The sequence below is a fragment of the Caenorhabditis remanei genome, chromosome IV, assembly GCF_010183535.1.
Source record: "Caenorhabditis remanei strain PX506 chromosome IV, whole genome shotgun sequence".
In the NCBI taxonomy this organism is placed as follows: Eukaryota; Metazoa; Nematoda; class Chromadorea; order Rhabditida; family Rhabditidae; genus Caenorhabditis; species Caenorhabditis remanei.
Genome location: NC_071331.1, coordinates 7,026,522 through 7,041,369, shown reverse-complemented (window position 1 = coordinate 7,041,369; position 14,848 = coordinate 7,026,522). Strand labels below are relative to the sequence as shown.

The following is a 14,848-nucleotide window of genomic DNA, read 5'->3' as shown; positions in this document are numbered from 1 at the left end:
TCAAAACTGACCAAGCTACGATCCAAAACGTCTTGGTTTGAACTCCACTTGGATCAACTCTCAATATTGTCTCAAACAGGCAACAAAAATTTATTTTTAATTAACCATTAACTAATTAATTAACTAATTAACCAATTCATGTTTAAAAAATTTGCAACGTAATTATTACGAAAAAGCAGCGGATTTCTTACCGTAGATTGTAGTTCTTTTTTTGAACTGGAAAGCTGAAACCTACGGTGAGACATGTTTTCCGAGACTCGTCCGAAAAGTTCACTGTGCTAAGTCAAACTGAAATAAACGTTTTCCAGTTTCAAAAAGTTCATAACTCAACTACATTAGTTATAAAAATAATCAACTGCAAGATGTAGCATCTAACTACTTTCCAAAAATATCTCTGTCCAGGCAGAGAACATTTATATTTCCCAGAAGTACTCGAGTACTTCTCTCTACCTCCATTCCCCCAAAAAATCAGCTGTAAAATCTAAGTTTATGAGTATCCCTCCCTCCATGTCTGGCCCATTTCCCCTCCGCCGAGTCGCCACTTTCTTCTTCCCAATGAATTCTGCAAACAGAAAACACACGCCATTTTCTCATAAAATCCGACCTTATTTCCACATTTTCTGTCCCGTTTTTTGACTAATTGACTATGGATTTCATGACATTTTCCCTCATATTGCCTTTTTCCTGTTTTTTTATTCTCTTTTTGTGTTTTTTTGCAAATCAAAAAACATACAGAAGGATGGAGTGCACACATTTTATTGCGTCGTAAATTGGCAGCGTTTTGAGAGGATTTTTTCATTCCGAAGATAGACTAAAAAATTGAGAAAAAGAGAACAGAATAGATATTCTCTTCATGAATTATTCAAGTTTTAAAGAATTTTTTTGGGGAATTTCCTTCCGAAGTTCCTCCTTACTCTCTGTGGGTGTCAAATTTCATTTTCTATTTCAGAAATCCAGGAGGCGGAGCTTCAGATGACTCATTTTAGTCAAACATTTGAAATTTTAGTTTTTCAAAAGTTATTAAAAGTTATCAGCGATTCAAAACTGTCTTGATATTCTAGTGTACATTCTCACAAGTTTTCCAAAACGGTAAATTTTTACTGTTTCTAATTGAACACTTGTTCATTCATTAATTCAGATTGTTAATTTACATGTGAGTAAATAATGCAAATTTTGAGTTTCTATCTGAAAAACAAGTTTTTTTAAATTTAGTGATTATTAGTAACAGTAAGATATCACTGTTTCAGATTGAAAATTTCACTTTGTCCCCCATACTGTGCTAGTGTTGCGAGCGGGTATATTTTAATGATATATAAACTAATAACAAAATCCGCTGAGTTGAGTCGCTTTATCGCATATGTTTTCTAGTTTCCTACAAATTTTTAACCCGGCTCGACGTGTGTTTTGATACTGAAAAAACGGCTCTGTTCGACAATAGCGGGACAATGGAGAACAAGCGGGACAATCCCCGAACAAGCGGGACAATCTCCGAACAAGCGGGACAATCACCGATTGAACGGGACAATCACCGAATGAACGGGACAATCCCCGAATGAACGGGACAATCACCCAACTGATACACTCATCACATTTTTTAGTACTTGTGCCTATTTCTTTTTCTGTTTTTTGTTATCGAAAGAAGTTATTACAGTCATTTATTTATTTAATTATCATTAATGGGTTATTATTCTTCAGTGAAATCTTCGTCCGCAGTCATTTCCTCTCCTTCAGTGTACTCTTCATCCTCAGCCATTTCCTCTCCCTCAGTGTAGTCCTCGGTGTCAAGGTGTACACGAACGAGGTGGCTGCCACGGATTGTAATGGCTTCTATGCTTGAAAGGGAAAGTCGGTGCTCGAAGAACTTGAACCAACTGTTGTTGATGGAGCACTGAAAGTGTACTTGTGTGTATGTGTGTGTTTCAAGCGATGAAATTACTTGAAATCCTGCTTGAAGCACTTGGATGCGAATCGAGATGAAATTATTGGGGAGGGCCGGATAAATTCGTCTCTCTTCAGTGTCCCAAGTTCTTCGAAAAAAAGAATTGAAAACGATGCTCTGGAAAAAAAAAAGTTGAAGTAACACGCCCCAGCTGTTCCACTGGTTCCACAAATCGGTCCACACCCGCCCCAACTACAAAATGGACAGATTTGCATTCTCACAACAGTATCAGTCGTTCACCACAGAACAATATTTTTCAGAATAATCAAGAACAAGAGTCGGATGAAGACGACGATACTGAGATGCAAGACGATCCCACCTCAGATGATGATGTAGACTATTCTTCGGACAGTGATTCAGCCGACGTTCCGGTCACAGTTTCAAACACTGGAAGAAGAAACGACGTCAGAGGACGACCAAGGACAGTACAAACCCGTGGAACAAGAGGAGCACGTGGAAGAACTTCTGCTGCTTAAATTCTCAGCCTTTTGTTATTTTTGCATTATTACTCAAACAATTAAATAAATAAATGACTGTAATAACTTCTTTCGATAACAAAAAACAGAAAAAGAAATAGGCACAAGTACTAAAAAATGTGATGAGTGTATCAGTTGGGTGATTGTCCCGTTCATTCGGGGATTGTCCCGTTCATTCGGTGATTGTCCCGTTCAATCGGTGATTGTCCCGCTTGTTCGGAGATTGTCCCGCTTGTTCGGGGATTGTCCCGCTTGTTCTCCATTGTCCCGCTATTGTCGAACAGAGCCGAAAAAACGACCAGGGGTTCGATACTGAATAACAATCTAGAAAATCACAGAAGACATGCTTTTGGAACTGTTAACTTTTTTTATCTGTTTCCAAAACTGAATAAAACAAATTTCGAATTCACTTTCATCACTCCTGTCGAAATTATTATCACAGCACCTTCCCTCCAGATTCCATCCCATATTCTTTCTCCCATTTCGTTTTCCGAGAACAGGTGAAACTTGACCAAGTTGTTATTGTGGTGTCATGGAGAGCTCCGGAAATTCGATACACTGGAAATATTATAGTTGAAATTTGAAATATTTGTGCCTGGATTTTTGTGTTTTGGGTGCAAAGAATAGAGAGTAGTTCTGAAATGGATATTTAACGAAGACCAGATTTAAGTGAGTTGAGAGAAAAATTGTCTGTTTCATCAGTGGAGTTTTTTGGATTTTGAAGGAAAGTTGTATTAATTCAAGTTTGTTATGATTGTTTTATGCATATGATTTTATACAGTTTCAAAGAGTTGTCTTCTGACATAACAACTGTTGGAATCAATCACGCTATTTGTTCGTCCAACTTTGAGAAATTTTTCCCAAGATATCCATTTTAGAATATTCATTACTCTAGTGACCTGATGTTTCAGTTATAGCTTTTATTGTTCCAGTTTTGTTGAGAAAGTTAATAGGTTTTCGATCATTTTTTGATCGATTCACTTCAATTCATTTGTTCTATTAGTTGCTGATGTTGTGTCTCAAAGTACTACTAAAATGCTCTGTATTTTCATCTCTCAATGATGTTTTTTCTACAACAACTCCTAATTATTCACTGTTTCCTAACTAAATTTTATTTAAGAACGTTCCTCCCCCTTGATACTTTGTTGGTTAACTTTGAAGTAAGTGAATCCGGACGTTGGACAGAAAATTCAGTATAAAACAAACGGCACTGAATGTAAGATCTAGCTAATTAGTAGTATTGAAGATATCACAACTTTCTGAGCATAAAAATCCCAACATTTATGTTTATCTGGCACCGGTGGACCTGAAAAGCCTCAAATTTTGACTTCCCCGTTTCAAATTTATCTTAAGTTTTGTTTTGTTGAAAAAATTTAAGCATAGGCATCATTATCCAAACAAAAAAGTAGCGACATTTTTCTCACGACAAAAAGCAGACTCACTGCAAAATTACTACTGCGTCTTCATTCGGACGTGAATAAAATGCTGGAAATTTTTTATTTCGGCAATAATGGCCACTGAAGTTTTCTTTAATGAAGAAAAACCGATGTTGTATCATGCTTCCCACTTTTCCTCCCACATTTAATTTTACTGTTTCGGTTTCCAGAGTTTTCAATTCTAGTGTCTTTCTATTGTTTCCTCTAGCATCTGCCATGAAGTATCAAAAAGCTCTCTCATGACGAAACAACTTTTGGAATCAGTACATGAGCACTATGCACTCAATAGAGATTTCTATAGTTTTCTGTATAATTAAATTGGAAACTATTGAACATCATTAAAATCTGCTTAACTGAATAATCCAATTTAAAAATAGATTTTTATATCCGTCTAATTTTAACCAATTTTCCCAGTCTTCCCAGTTTCAAATGCAGGCTAAGGCATGTTTTGTTGAAAAATTATTAGTGCAGCTTGGTGATTATCATCCTAGTTATCTTTATTTTTATCTCCAACATTTAATTTCACTGTTTCGATTGCCAGCGTTTTCCATTGAAAAAAATGGTTGCCCAATTAATTTTCTCTATCATTACCTGCAAAGTTATTATCCAAGCTAATTAAAATCACAATTCCCCAATAACCTGAAACAGAAAATCACACAGTATTTATAATTCCAATCATTTTTCCCAAAATACCCCCATTCCTATTGTCCTTCATTATTTTCGTCTCCCCTTTCTACTTGAGACCGCTACTTAAAAAGTGAAGAAGGCTATTAGTCAATGAGCTCTCTCTCTCCAACTTATTCCTTTTTTCTTTTCTTGTCCTATCCAATTGTTGGTCCTTCTAAATTAGGAGAAGTTTTCGAAAAAAGTAATATAATTTTCTAGGGGCACTTTTTTGGAGTTCTTTGACGTGGGGGTCACGGGGAGGGGTAGTGAAGAGGGGTAGGTCAAGAATCGGGTCAAAATTTTCGAAATAAATTTTATATTCCATAGTTTTCAGATTACCACTTTTTCAACATTCCCCCATTCTCCTCCCCTCTTTCTCCTTTTTTGTTATTGTTTTTTGGTGGAACGGAACCAGGAAGAATAATTTATTACTCTTTTATATATCCGTTCCCCTTCTCCACTCGGTTCCCTTCAAAAAACTCAAAAACCTAACAAAAAGGGAAAGACATCATCATCAACATCATCATCATCTCATCTCGGGCGGTGCCGAAAAGATGTAGAAAGTGCTCAAAAATGCATAAGGCTTCGGGTCTCTTCAGAAACAACAGAGAGACAACTGGCATTGTTTCTTGTTTCTCCTTTCCCTTTTTTTCGGTTTCGTTTTGCTGCTTTTTGGGTGATCATGGATATGGTACCGTTTTGTTAAGAACATTTACTTTGATTTCTTTCTTCAATTTCAATTCAGAATCTTAGCTAAAAATGTCCTCTACTGGAAACAGTGAACATCATCTTAATCGGAAGAACTTTTTGAATAGAGAACAAATGTTTCATATAAAACATATATGCACTTTAATTTATAGTTTGTATTATCGCTCTGTTCCGTAGGGGTAAATAACATGAAGACTGACAGCGCTCATTGACGCTTTTCTTTATCTTTTCAATAATTCCTCCCGGTTTCAAACTGTTCTGATAATTGTCACCGTTTTTCATTTTTCAATTCGTGTGCATTTTGCCTTTCCAATAACTTTCTTTTTTTTTCAGCAAGCACACACATCTTTGCCTCCTAACACACACTAAAAAATCAAATGAATATGGTACGGATCCGTCATATCATGGAGATGCGTCGAGCATGCAAGGCTCCGCCCCTTCTACCGCCGAAACTGAGGAAGTGAGTTTTGGTGTAAATATGCATTTGAGTACTGAAAATATAAATAATTCAGTTTATAATTTTGTAATGAAACTGTTTCACAAACTTGTCAATAAATATTGCCACTTCTTGAATTCCATTAAATATGAACCTAAATGCAAATTTTGCCATTCGAAAAAATCAAATAATTTCGAAACATTTTTAGAGAAGGCTCTGAGAGCACTGATCGTCGTGGTCCGAAAGATGTGATGGATTTGACATTCCGAGTGAATACACTGGCTCCCGAGAGATATCCATCCAGTAGTTTCTATCTTCATCTCTACGAAAGTCAGGATTCTTCAGAAGGACCCTGGAATTTGGTGAGATTTATTTTCATTCACATTTCAGAAACTCAGTAAATAGTCAACATTAACAGTCAATGATCTAAACTATTTAAAACAGTTATTGTTTGTTTCGAATTCCCCAAAATCCTGTGATTCCATTAATCCCAATAGTCCACTCGGAACACACGTGTCACTCACCGGGTGCACAAATGCAAAAAGCGGAGAAAATATGAGTTTCTAGAAGTATTTCATGCATATTTTATTGGAGAAACTCTTCGTTTCGCTTGATTGACAAGTACCCAAAAGTTCATTTTCTCTGCCATTTCAGAGTTACAGCCGAAAAAAATAAAGTCAACAATTTTTGACCGGTAATGTACTAAAACTCTTTAGACGATTCGATTTTATTTCAAAAAAAAGAACTGCAACTGACGAGATATGAAAAGATCACCGGTAGCTATTATAAAATTGGAAATTTACTTCTTTTTTGTAGCAGAAGATGATTTTTTAATGTACTGGGGCAGTGGTACAAAACAAAAGAACCTTGAATGATACTGTTTCTAGAAACTCTTGAATTAGTTGATCTATTGAATTCGATAGAATAACGCTGAAAATTTTCTGTTTACTGTGTTCACTGTTCAAAATACCATCCGAATTCCGTAGTGAAATTAGTGAGTTTTATAGCTCGACCTCAGAGTTAAGGCTTCCATTCGGTCCAGTCGGGTTCGGTCCGACCGCCGACAGACCGCCGACCGACCGACTGCCGCCGACCGAGCCGACCGAGGTCCGCATTTGTGCGTGAAGTGTTTGCGTATTTATCGGCGGAAGTTTAAATTTAGTTTATTTTTTCATAAATTTCAGAATTTTACAAAATTCAAGATGTGAAAAGTGCGCTGAAAATTATGTCAAAACATGATTCACTTTGAAAAATTTGACGAATTTCGAGTTATTTTTGAAAATCGGAATAACAAACCTGTGGTTATTAAAAATTGCACTATGACCGAAAATTGGTATTAAAAATTGTTAGAAGTACTAATTTTGTCCAAATTATTTCTAATTTTTTTTTCATTTTTTGTCATCCTTGCCCGGAAAAAGTCAGTTTTCAGCCGGATTTCTTTTCAAAGTTTGTCGTCGATTATGGCGCATGCAGACAGAAAAAATTGCGTAGGTCGGCGATCGGTCGGTCGGGGGAAAATTGGACCGAATGGAATCCTTACCTCAAAGCGAGCACTATAGCCCGGTCTGATTCCGGAATAAAATTACTTTTGTGAAGCAGCGAAAAAATTAAAAACGTACCTTCCAGATGACTCGGTTCGATTTGGAAATCCGTTCGATGGGAGCTGACAATGTGGATTCTTGCAATTGCAGTTGTACAGTGCTTCTATCGGTATTTGATGACAGAGAATCAGAAGAGGTTGGTATGCGTCAAGCAAATTGATAAGAAAAATGTTCTTATATCAAGTGTTTGAAACATTATTTTTCCAGATTCTTCGAATATGCAGCTATCCATCTGAACGTTCGTCTTGTCCATATCCCACTCACGTTCATGCTCGGATTCTTCGTGACAATTGTGGTGGATAGATGGAGATCTGTATTTCCAAATATTGGATTTATTGAAAAGTAGGACACCCACGTTGCTCTATCTGTGGGTACCTTAGTCGCTGGCACTGACCATGCTGCAAAAGTGCTCCGCCGCACTATCATCCGCTACCTAGTCCTCTCTCAAGTCTTGGTTCTCCGTGATATCTCAATGAGAGTCCGAAGAAGATTCCCTTCTATGGAATCATTAGTCACTGAGGGATTCTTGTATAGAGATGAGCTGGAAAAGATGTATAAATGCGAGACAATGTATAATAAGTACTGGTTGCCGACTCATTGGGCAAACCAGCTGGTTCATAAGGCAATGTTTGAAACGAAGAATGTGGACTCCGTGCAGAGTATGAACTCGGTGCTGATGGTAAGGTAAAAGATATGGTTTAGTGAATGAATCGGAGATTTCAGAACATCAAAGACTTCCGTCAATCTATGGAAATGTTGACAAAATACGATTGGGTACCAATCCCAATTGCTTATCCACAGGTAAATTTCCATCTAACCTTACGATTACTAACACCTAATTAGGCGATAAAAAATAACTATTGTGAAACACATATAATTTTTCAGGTCGTCTTCCTGGCAGTCCGTGTCTACTTCATTATCTGTCTGATTTCTCGTCAATACCTTCTATCTGCTCCACCAACTGAGGCTCAGTCAATCGTTCCAATCATGACAATTCTACAATTCGTGTTTTTCGTCGGGTGGATGAAGGTGGGTATCTTCTTAGCAGACTTACTACGGATCGAGCCGGGCACAGCAGCTTTCAGAAATTTGCCGTTACTCGAATCCTAAACAGGAATCTTTTACTGTTTTCATTAGGGCTTATAGGATTTCAATAATTTTAGGCATGAATTGCGATATTCCATGCAGGATTTCCTCCAATCTAATTCCTTAAAATATTCAAAATCGGGTAGCCCGGGCAGGTACACTCTTTCACCAGCCCGGCTTTCACAACTGTGTATCTTAGGTAATCAGTTTTTCTTATTCTTGGTACACTTTACTACTGCTTTCTAGAACAAATGAGTTTTCGAAAATCCACTGAACCGGCCCGGTAAAAATTACCGATCTTTTTTCCAAACATTTTTATTTTTTCAATTTTTGTGAACATTTATGATGATTTTTCAGACATTTGACTTTTTCGCGAAAAAATTGAATTTTTGCGCAAATTTTCCGATCCTTTTTTTTACCGACATTTTAAGTGGCTCATTATGGCGTCTAGTGTAAGAATCCAAACTTACTGTTTTTTTTTTGAAATTCCCTCTGCTTCATTGTATATCTGAAACAGTATCATTATTCCAGGTCGCCGAAGCTCTCCTCAACCCACTCGGTGAAGATGACGATGACTTTGAGTGTAACTGGCTTATCGACAGAAATATGTCAACTGGAATCGAGATTGTCGACACGTGTCATGACTCGTGTCCACCTTTGAAATTAGAGGAACCGGATGATGAGAAAGGAACGATGTACTGGTGCCAGTGAGTTGAATTTTCTTTACTGTTTCGAAAGTTCTGTTTTTGTGATTCTTGGTGGATTGATTGTTCATTTATACAACAAAATGAGTTTGTTTTCAGTCCAACAAAAAATGGGTCTCAAGCTCCACCCACTGCAGTTGCAATCTCTCAACACAAGAATCCATTCGCGAAAGTGTTGAATATGGTACACCCGACGACGCCTGAATCGTCACCTCCTTCTTATCGTTTGGATGTTCCGAAACAATAAATATTTATATGAGGATTACTGTTTTATTTGGGCTGTTTTGTGAAAGATTTCCCAGTGCATTCATGCATCTTCACAAAAAACTTGAAATTTTTGGCAAACAACACCTCGATCACTGTACCCAATGTAATGGCTTGAAAAGAGAACTGATAATTCTATCTGTTTTCCCAGCCTTATTTGAAAATGCTAATTTTGTGAAAAAGTAATTGATGGTAGAAATGTTTTTTTCTTTATTTACAATTTTCAGTTTCCTGATACGTCAGTAGATATCGTAATGATAATTAAAATTAAATTTGACAACATAAGGATTATGAGGATTTGGAAATCCAAGTGGTGTCTTGCATAAATTTGTAGAAAATTTTCTGATTATTACGTTTTCACCAGCTACATCTATTCGGATAGATAATAATTGCAACAGTTCATAGTAGTTTTTGGAATAGATTGTATTGACACCCAAATCATGCCTGTGTCGAAAATATTTTAGTTTATGTTCACCTCGTTAATAAGTAATAGATGATGCTTGTTATTTTCCAAAAAAACTTCGTAACCTTAACATTTTCTTCAATAATATACATACATTTTATAACATCATTGTAACATTCGACAAGGAGAATTCTCAACGTATTCATTCAAATCGACAAGTCAAAGAGAAGATATTGGCTGGATAATCATCATATGAAAAATAACTGCAACTAGGTTAAATATGTACTGTATCAGAATTGTTTTGTTTTTTCTTTAGTTTTGTGACCTAAAATAATGTTTCCTTCTTAATAAAGTCTTCCATATTCGTTAAGTCTTAAAAATCTTCTGAACGGCTCAAATTGCTTCTCATTTAATTTAATGAACTGTTTCATAAAAATGTAAAATGCTGTCAGATAAAATTGCTTCAGTGGTTGAAGACATTCCGCGTGCTCAAACATAGACAGTTTCCAGTTTCGGAATATAAATTTTCAATTAAAAGCCTTCACGCTAAAAGTATTCTAAATTTAATTTAGTCTGTTTAAAAAATAGAGGAAACCGATTAAATTTCATGAATTAAAAAAAAATTATTGAACGCGTCAAATTAACGGTACTGGGAAAACAGAAAGTTAGTGTATATCTAGGAGACACCGGACTAGAGAAAAGCTTAAATTTTTTTTCAAAAAATAGAAATTATTACCTTGATTTATCTTTTTATGAATTATCAACTACAATAAGGAGTGTTTGAGAAACTCTAAATACCCAGAAAGTCATGCCGGGCCCGAAAAAAAACTCACTGTTTCAGAACTTATGTTAATCGACTAATGTCATTTTTCATTTATTCATCCAAGGGCTACACAATTGTAACTTTATTTGTCGTATCAACGGAGAAAAATTCAAATTTTTTCGTTGTGGACCTTACGCCACACTCTGATATGCTGAAAGGAGTGAAAAACCGTAACCTCATGTTTCAAAATGTAGAGAAAGCACCGTATTAGTAGATTATACAATGGCGGAGTGAGTCCCGTAGGTTCAATTACCAAAGTTACGCAAGGAAATTTCTCACCGTAATCACTCTAATCGATAAATCAAAGAGAAGAAGAAAGCAAGATAATTATGAAATTTACAGTATGTATATTAAATTCATATTGTATCAGATATATTTTTTTGTTTTTTCACAGTTTATTTGGTTTGTGAACTGTCACAACAATTTTTTAATTACTCCGTTATGTGTCTATTGGAGCACCAGTGTCTATTTTCGAGATCTAAATTTTCAAGAAAAAACCTTGACGCTTAAAATTTTTTGAATTTAATTCAATCTGTTTGAAAAATAGAGGAAACATCAGCAGATTTCTACTCTTATTAAAAAATGTTGAATGCATCAAATTAACGGTACTGGGGAAACAGAAAGTTTGTGAATATATCTACACCACAGCAAGTTAGAGATAAGTTAAAATACTTTCTTTTAAAAAAAGTAGTTATCAATTTGATTAATCTCGAAATGTTATTGCTGAGTATTCAGAAAAATCTACCTTCCATTTGTTGAAAACAACATATTAAACTTAAGTTACCGAAGGAACTAAAAAAATAACTACGAAACGGTAAATTCAATCCTGATTGGTAGCCAGATCTTCAAACTTCTGGAAAAAACAGGAGTATTCAGCAAGGATTCGGGCGTGTGGAGTAAAATCGCGGAAACGCGTTTCGTCCCACAATGGCTGGCAGGGTGCCAAATTGAAATTTTACGTTTATTTGTCGTATCTTTCAATATGAACCGCAACGCACACGCAGCGCGACTTGGAAAAATTCCAATTTTTTTCATTGCGGACCTTACGCCTCGCACCCCTGTGCAAAAATTGTTAGATAATTATGTTTTTTTCTGTCTCAAAGTGATTTTTTGAATGTTGGTTATTGATTTGTAGTTTAGTTTTCATAAGAAATCTGTTGAAATACAAACTCAATGACACAACCCCTCCCCCATTTACTATTAGTACACCACCTTCCTTCCCTTCTCGTTTCCCCAAAAAAGTTCATATAAAAATGTATGTGTTTTACTCAGACACCTACCCCTTCCGCCGATTATTCGTCTCGGACGGAGAGAGCTCATGCATTTCACATTTCTATTCATTTCTATTCTCTCCCCGCCCATATGAAATAAGAATCCTCTCACGCGGACCCCCGTCTTATCCAGGGCGACAATGAGTCTTCCGTTTTGTAACCATTGGATACCCCCATCCCCCATTTTCTTTTTTTTCCCGAAAACATGAGATATTCATAAAGAGGACATCATTCTTCTTCCTTTTTTTCCGTTTTTTGCTCCTCATTTTCGGCTCAGCAAGTCGAGTCATGAGGGTGGTGTGCACGGCCATGTTTAAAGGATTGAATTTCAGCAAAATTGCTGAGTGCATAGAATTTCTTTTTCTGAATTGGCTTTTTGTCTTTTTTAGAGGAGCAAACTGGTTTTTGGATATTCCCTTTTTTGTTTAGCAGTTTTGGGGATGGGTGGCCATAACTTTTTTGTTTTAATTTATCAATTATGTATTTTCATGGGGTCACTATTCTATTCGAAACCAGCATTTTTTCCTAGAGTCTGTTATCTGGATCGCAACAATAAAATTATCCCTATCTGAAAATTTGTGTTCACTGAAACGGAACATTTTTATGGAAGTCCACATCTACTAACATTGAAATAGAAAAATTAACGTTTCATGATTTTCGAAAAATCTATTAGTTAGATTAATTTGTTATTTTACGTTTTAGAAACACGAGGTTTTCCTTCGAATTCAAAACTATTGCACTTCTTTCACAAACTTTTATATTTTTGTTGGTCTGACTAGGATTTCAACAATAAAATTATCCTTATCTGAATATCTGTATGTACTGAAACTGAAATTTTTTATTGAAGCCCATAGCTGCTCGCAGTGAAATTCAAAAAATCTCTTTTTCGTGATTTCGCGTGATCAATCAGGTAGATTAATTTGTTATTGTATATTTTAATGACACGCGTTTTTCATAAGTAACCAAAAATATAACACTTCTCTTACAAATTTCTTATTTTAGTAATCTGACTAGTGGGCTTCTAAAAGTTCTGTTTCATATGTTTCAAATGTTTCTCATTTATCCTCTCTCCCGCCATATTTTATTCATATAAGAAAGCCAGAATTTGGAAATTTTTAATTTCGCATAACAAAATACGGAAAACTTTAAAATTTCTGTGACTTTTCACAGGAAAATTTGCTTTTCGCAAATATTGGATTATCCCTGTGAAATTCAATATTTTTGAACAGAAAAAGTTGCAATCAGAGCAAATGATGATATTTCTTGTGGGGAATTCCAGTAAAATAACAACTATGAGTTTTTCCTGTTTCGCGTAACATAAAAGTTGTATTTTGTAAAACATAACACCATTGATAAAATAAATACGTGAACTTTATTCGAATATCAAAAGCACGGAATTGGCAGCTTTGCCAACTCTGTGAAAAACAAATGAATTGAAGGAAAAATATAAAAAACACGTGAACTAAACAGGGAAGAAAAGGATTTCCAGAATCGGCAAAGTTGCCGATCTTGTTATTAAAAAAAGATATTCCAAAATAATTAATTACGTGAGCTTTGTGACAGTAGGAGAAGAACATCTTCGTGGTTGAAATCGCTCATCGAAAAGAAAGATGTTGATAAGAGCAGTAGAAGAAGCCGATCGATGATTTGTATTAAATTTATTCAAGTCTCGTTGTCTGAAATTACCATCAGGATTATAGAGCTCTTTGGTTTTGAATACGAGCCTCTTTTAAGGTAAAATTCCAGTTGCTTCAAAATAATTTTAGTGATAAACCAACACTTATGTATGTTTTGCAGATGTATTAGAGAACAAATTGATAGGTTCGGTCCTGAAATACGAATTTTTACAATACATGCGCCTTACCTGTCCGCGAGAAGAACACTTTTCCAAAATCTTTCCACTCGCATGTCAGAAAATGACAAACATTGCTCTAAAACTATGTTTTTTATAAATCTAGAGCACGTTGATATTTTTTCAACGATCTTTCTTCGCTGATATTTATTTGAATGTCAAAAAAATTCATTTCTCATTCTGCAATGTTTGTCATTTTCGGATTGGGAAGATTTTGGAAAAGTGTTCTTCTCGCGGACAGGTAAGGCGCATGTATTGTAAAAATTCGTATTTCAGGACCGAACCTATCAATTTGTTCTCTAATACATCTGCAAAACATACATAAGTGTTGGTTTATCACTAAAATTATTTTGAAGCAACTGGAATTTTACCTTAAAAGAGGCTCGTATTCAAAACCAAAGAGCTCTATAATCCTGATGGTAATTTCAGACAACGAGACTTGAATAAATTTAATACAAATCATCGATCGGCTTCTTCTACTGCTCTTATCAACATCTTTCTTTTCGATGAGCGATTTCAACCACGAAGATGTTCTTCTCCTACTGTCACAAAGCTCACGTAATTAATTATTTTGGAATATCTTTTTTTAATAACAAGATCGGCAACTTTGCCGATTCTGGAAATCCTTTTCTTCCCTGTTTAGTTCACGTGTTTTTTATATTTTTCCTTCAATTCATTTGTTTTTCACAGAGTTGGCAAAGCTGCCAATTCCGTGCTTTTGATATTCGAATAAAGTTCACGTATTTATTTTATCAATGGTGTTATGTTATAATGCAGGATGTTTGCTAAGGAATATAAATTGAAAGAAGCACAGAATTATTACCTTTTCGAATAAAATATGATATATCTGATCGAACCGCAAAAATCTCCCAGAATCTTTTAGGAATTCATGTTTTCTTGATTTTCGCTGGTGCCCCAAGAAATATTAGAAAACTTTGATTTTGGAGTTTCAAATTAAAAATTTCCAAATTCTGGCTTTCTTATATTACAATTAATTCAAGTTAACTTCTTTTCTCGTGTCTTATCTCCTGCAATTTTCTTATTTCCGGTGTAACTTAGATAGCATGATCCTTCTACGGATAACTGCAGACCTAGAATTACCCTATTTTCTCTAATAGACTTGCATCTCTATTTGAGCGATTAAATCGGACAAGCATTTGGATCGGAACAATAAAATGAAACC

The 14,848-nt window shown here is 35.5% G+C and overlaps 3 protein-coding genes across 3 annotated transcripts; 2 read left to right on the top strand and 1 right to left on the bottom strand.

Annotated features, from left to right (window-relative positions):
* Positions 1-1,684: 1,684 nt before the first annotated feature.
* Positions 1,685-7,688, bottom strand: GCK72_012664 (uncharacterized protein; the record flags this gene model as incomplete). Its single annotated transcript, XM_053729296.1, has 5 exons — positions 1,685-1,888; positions 1,937-2,056; positions 2,861-2,973; positions 7,527-7,573; positions 7,618-7,688. The coding sequence occupies 5 exons, from the start codon at positions 7,686-7,688 to the stop codon at positions 1,685-1,687; spliced, it is 555 nt and encodes a 184-aa protein (XP_053584068.1).
* On the top strand, positions 5,609-7,565 carry GCK72_012665 (uncharacterized protein; the record flags this gene model as incomplete). The annotated part of the gene is made up of 4 exons (XM_053729297.1): positions 5,609-5,685; positions 5,870-6,023; positions 7,288-7,398; positions 7,470-7,565. The coding sequence occupies 4 exons, from the start codon at positions 5,609-5,611 to the stop codon at positions 7,563-7,565; spliced, it is 438 nt and encodes a 145-aa protein (XP_053584069.1).
* Positions 7,689-7,734: 46 nt separating the features above from the next.
* Positions 7,735-9,299, top strand: GCK72_012663 (uncharacterized protein; the record flags this gene model as incomplete). Its single annotated transcript, XM_053729295.1, has 5 exons — positions 7,735-7,941; positions 7,986-8,063; positions 8,148-8,291; positions 8,880-9,055; positions 9,152-9,299. The coding sequence occupies 5 exons, from the start codon at positions 7,735-7,737 to the stop codon at positions 9,297-9,299; spliced, it is 753 nt and encodes a 250-aa protein (XP_053584067.1).
* Positions 9,300-14,848: the final 5,549 nt, after the last annotated feature.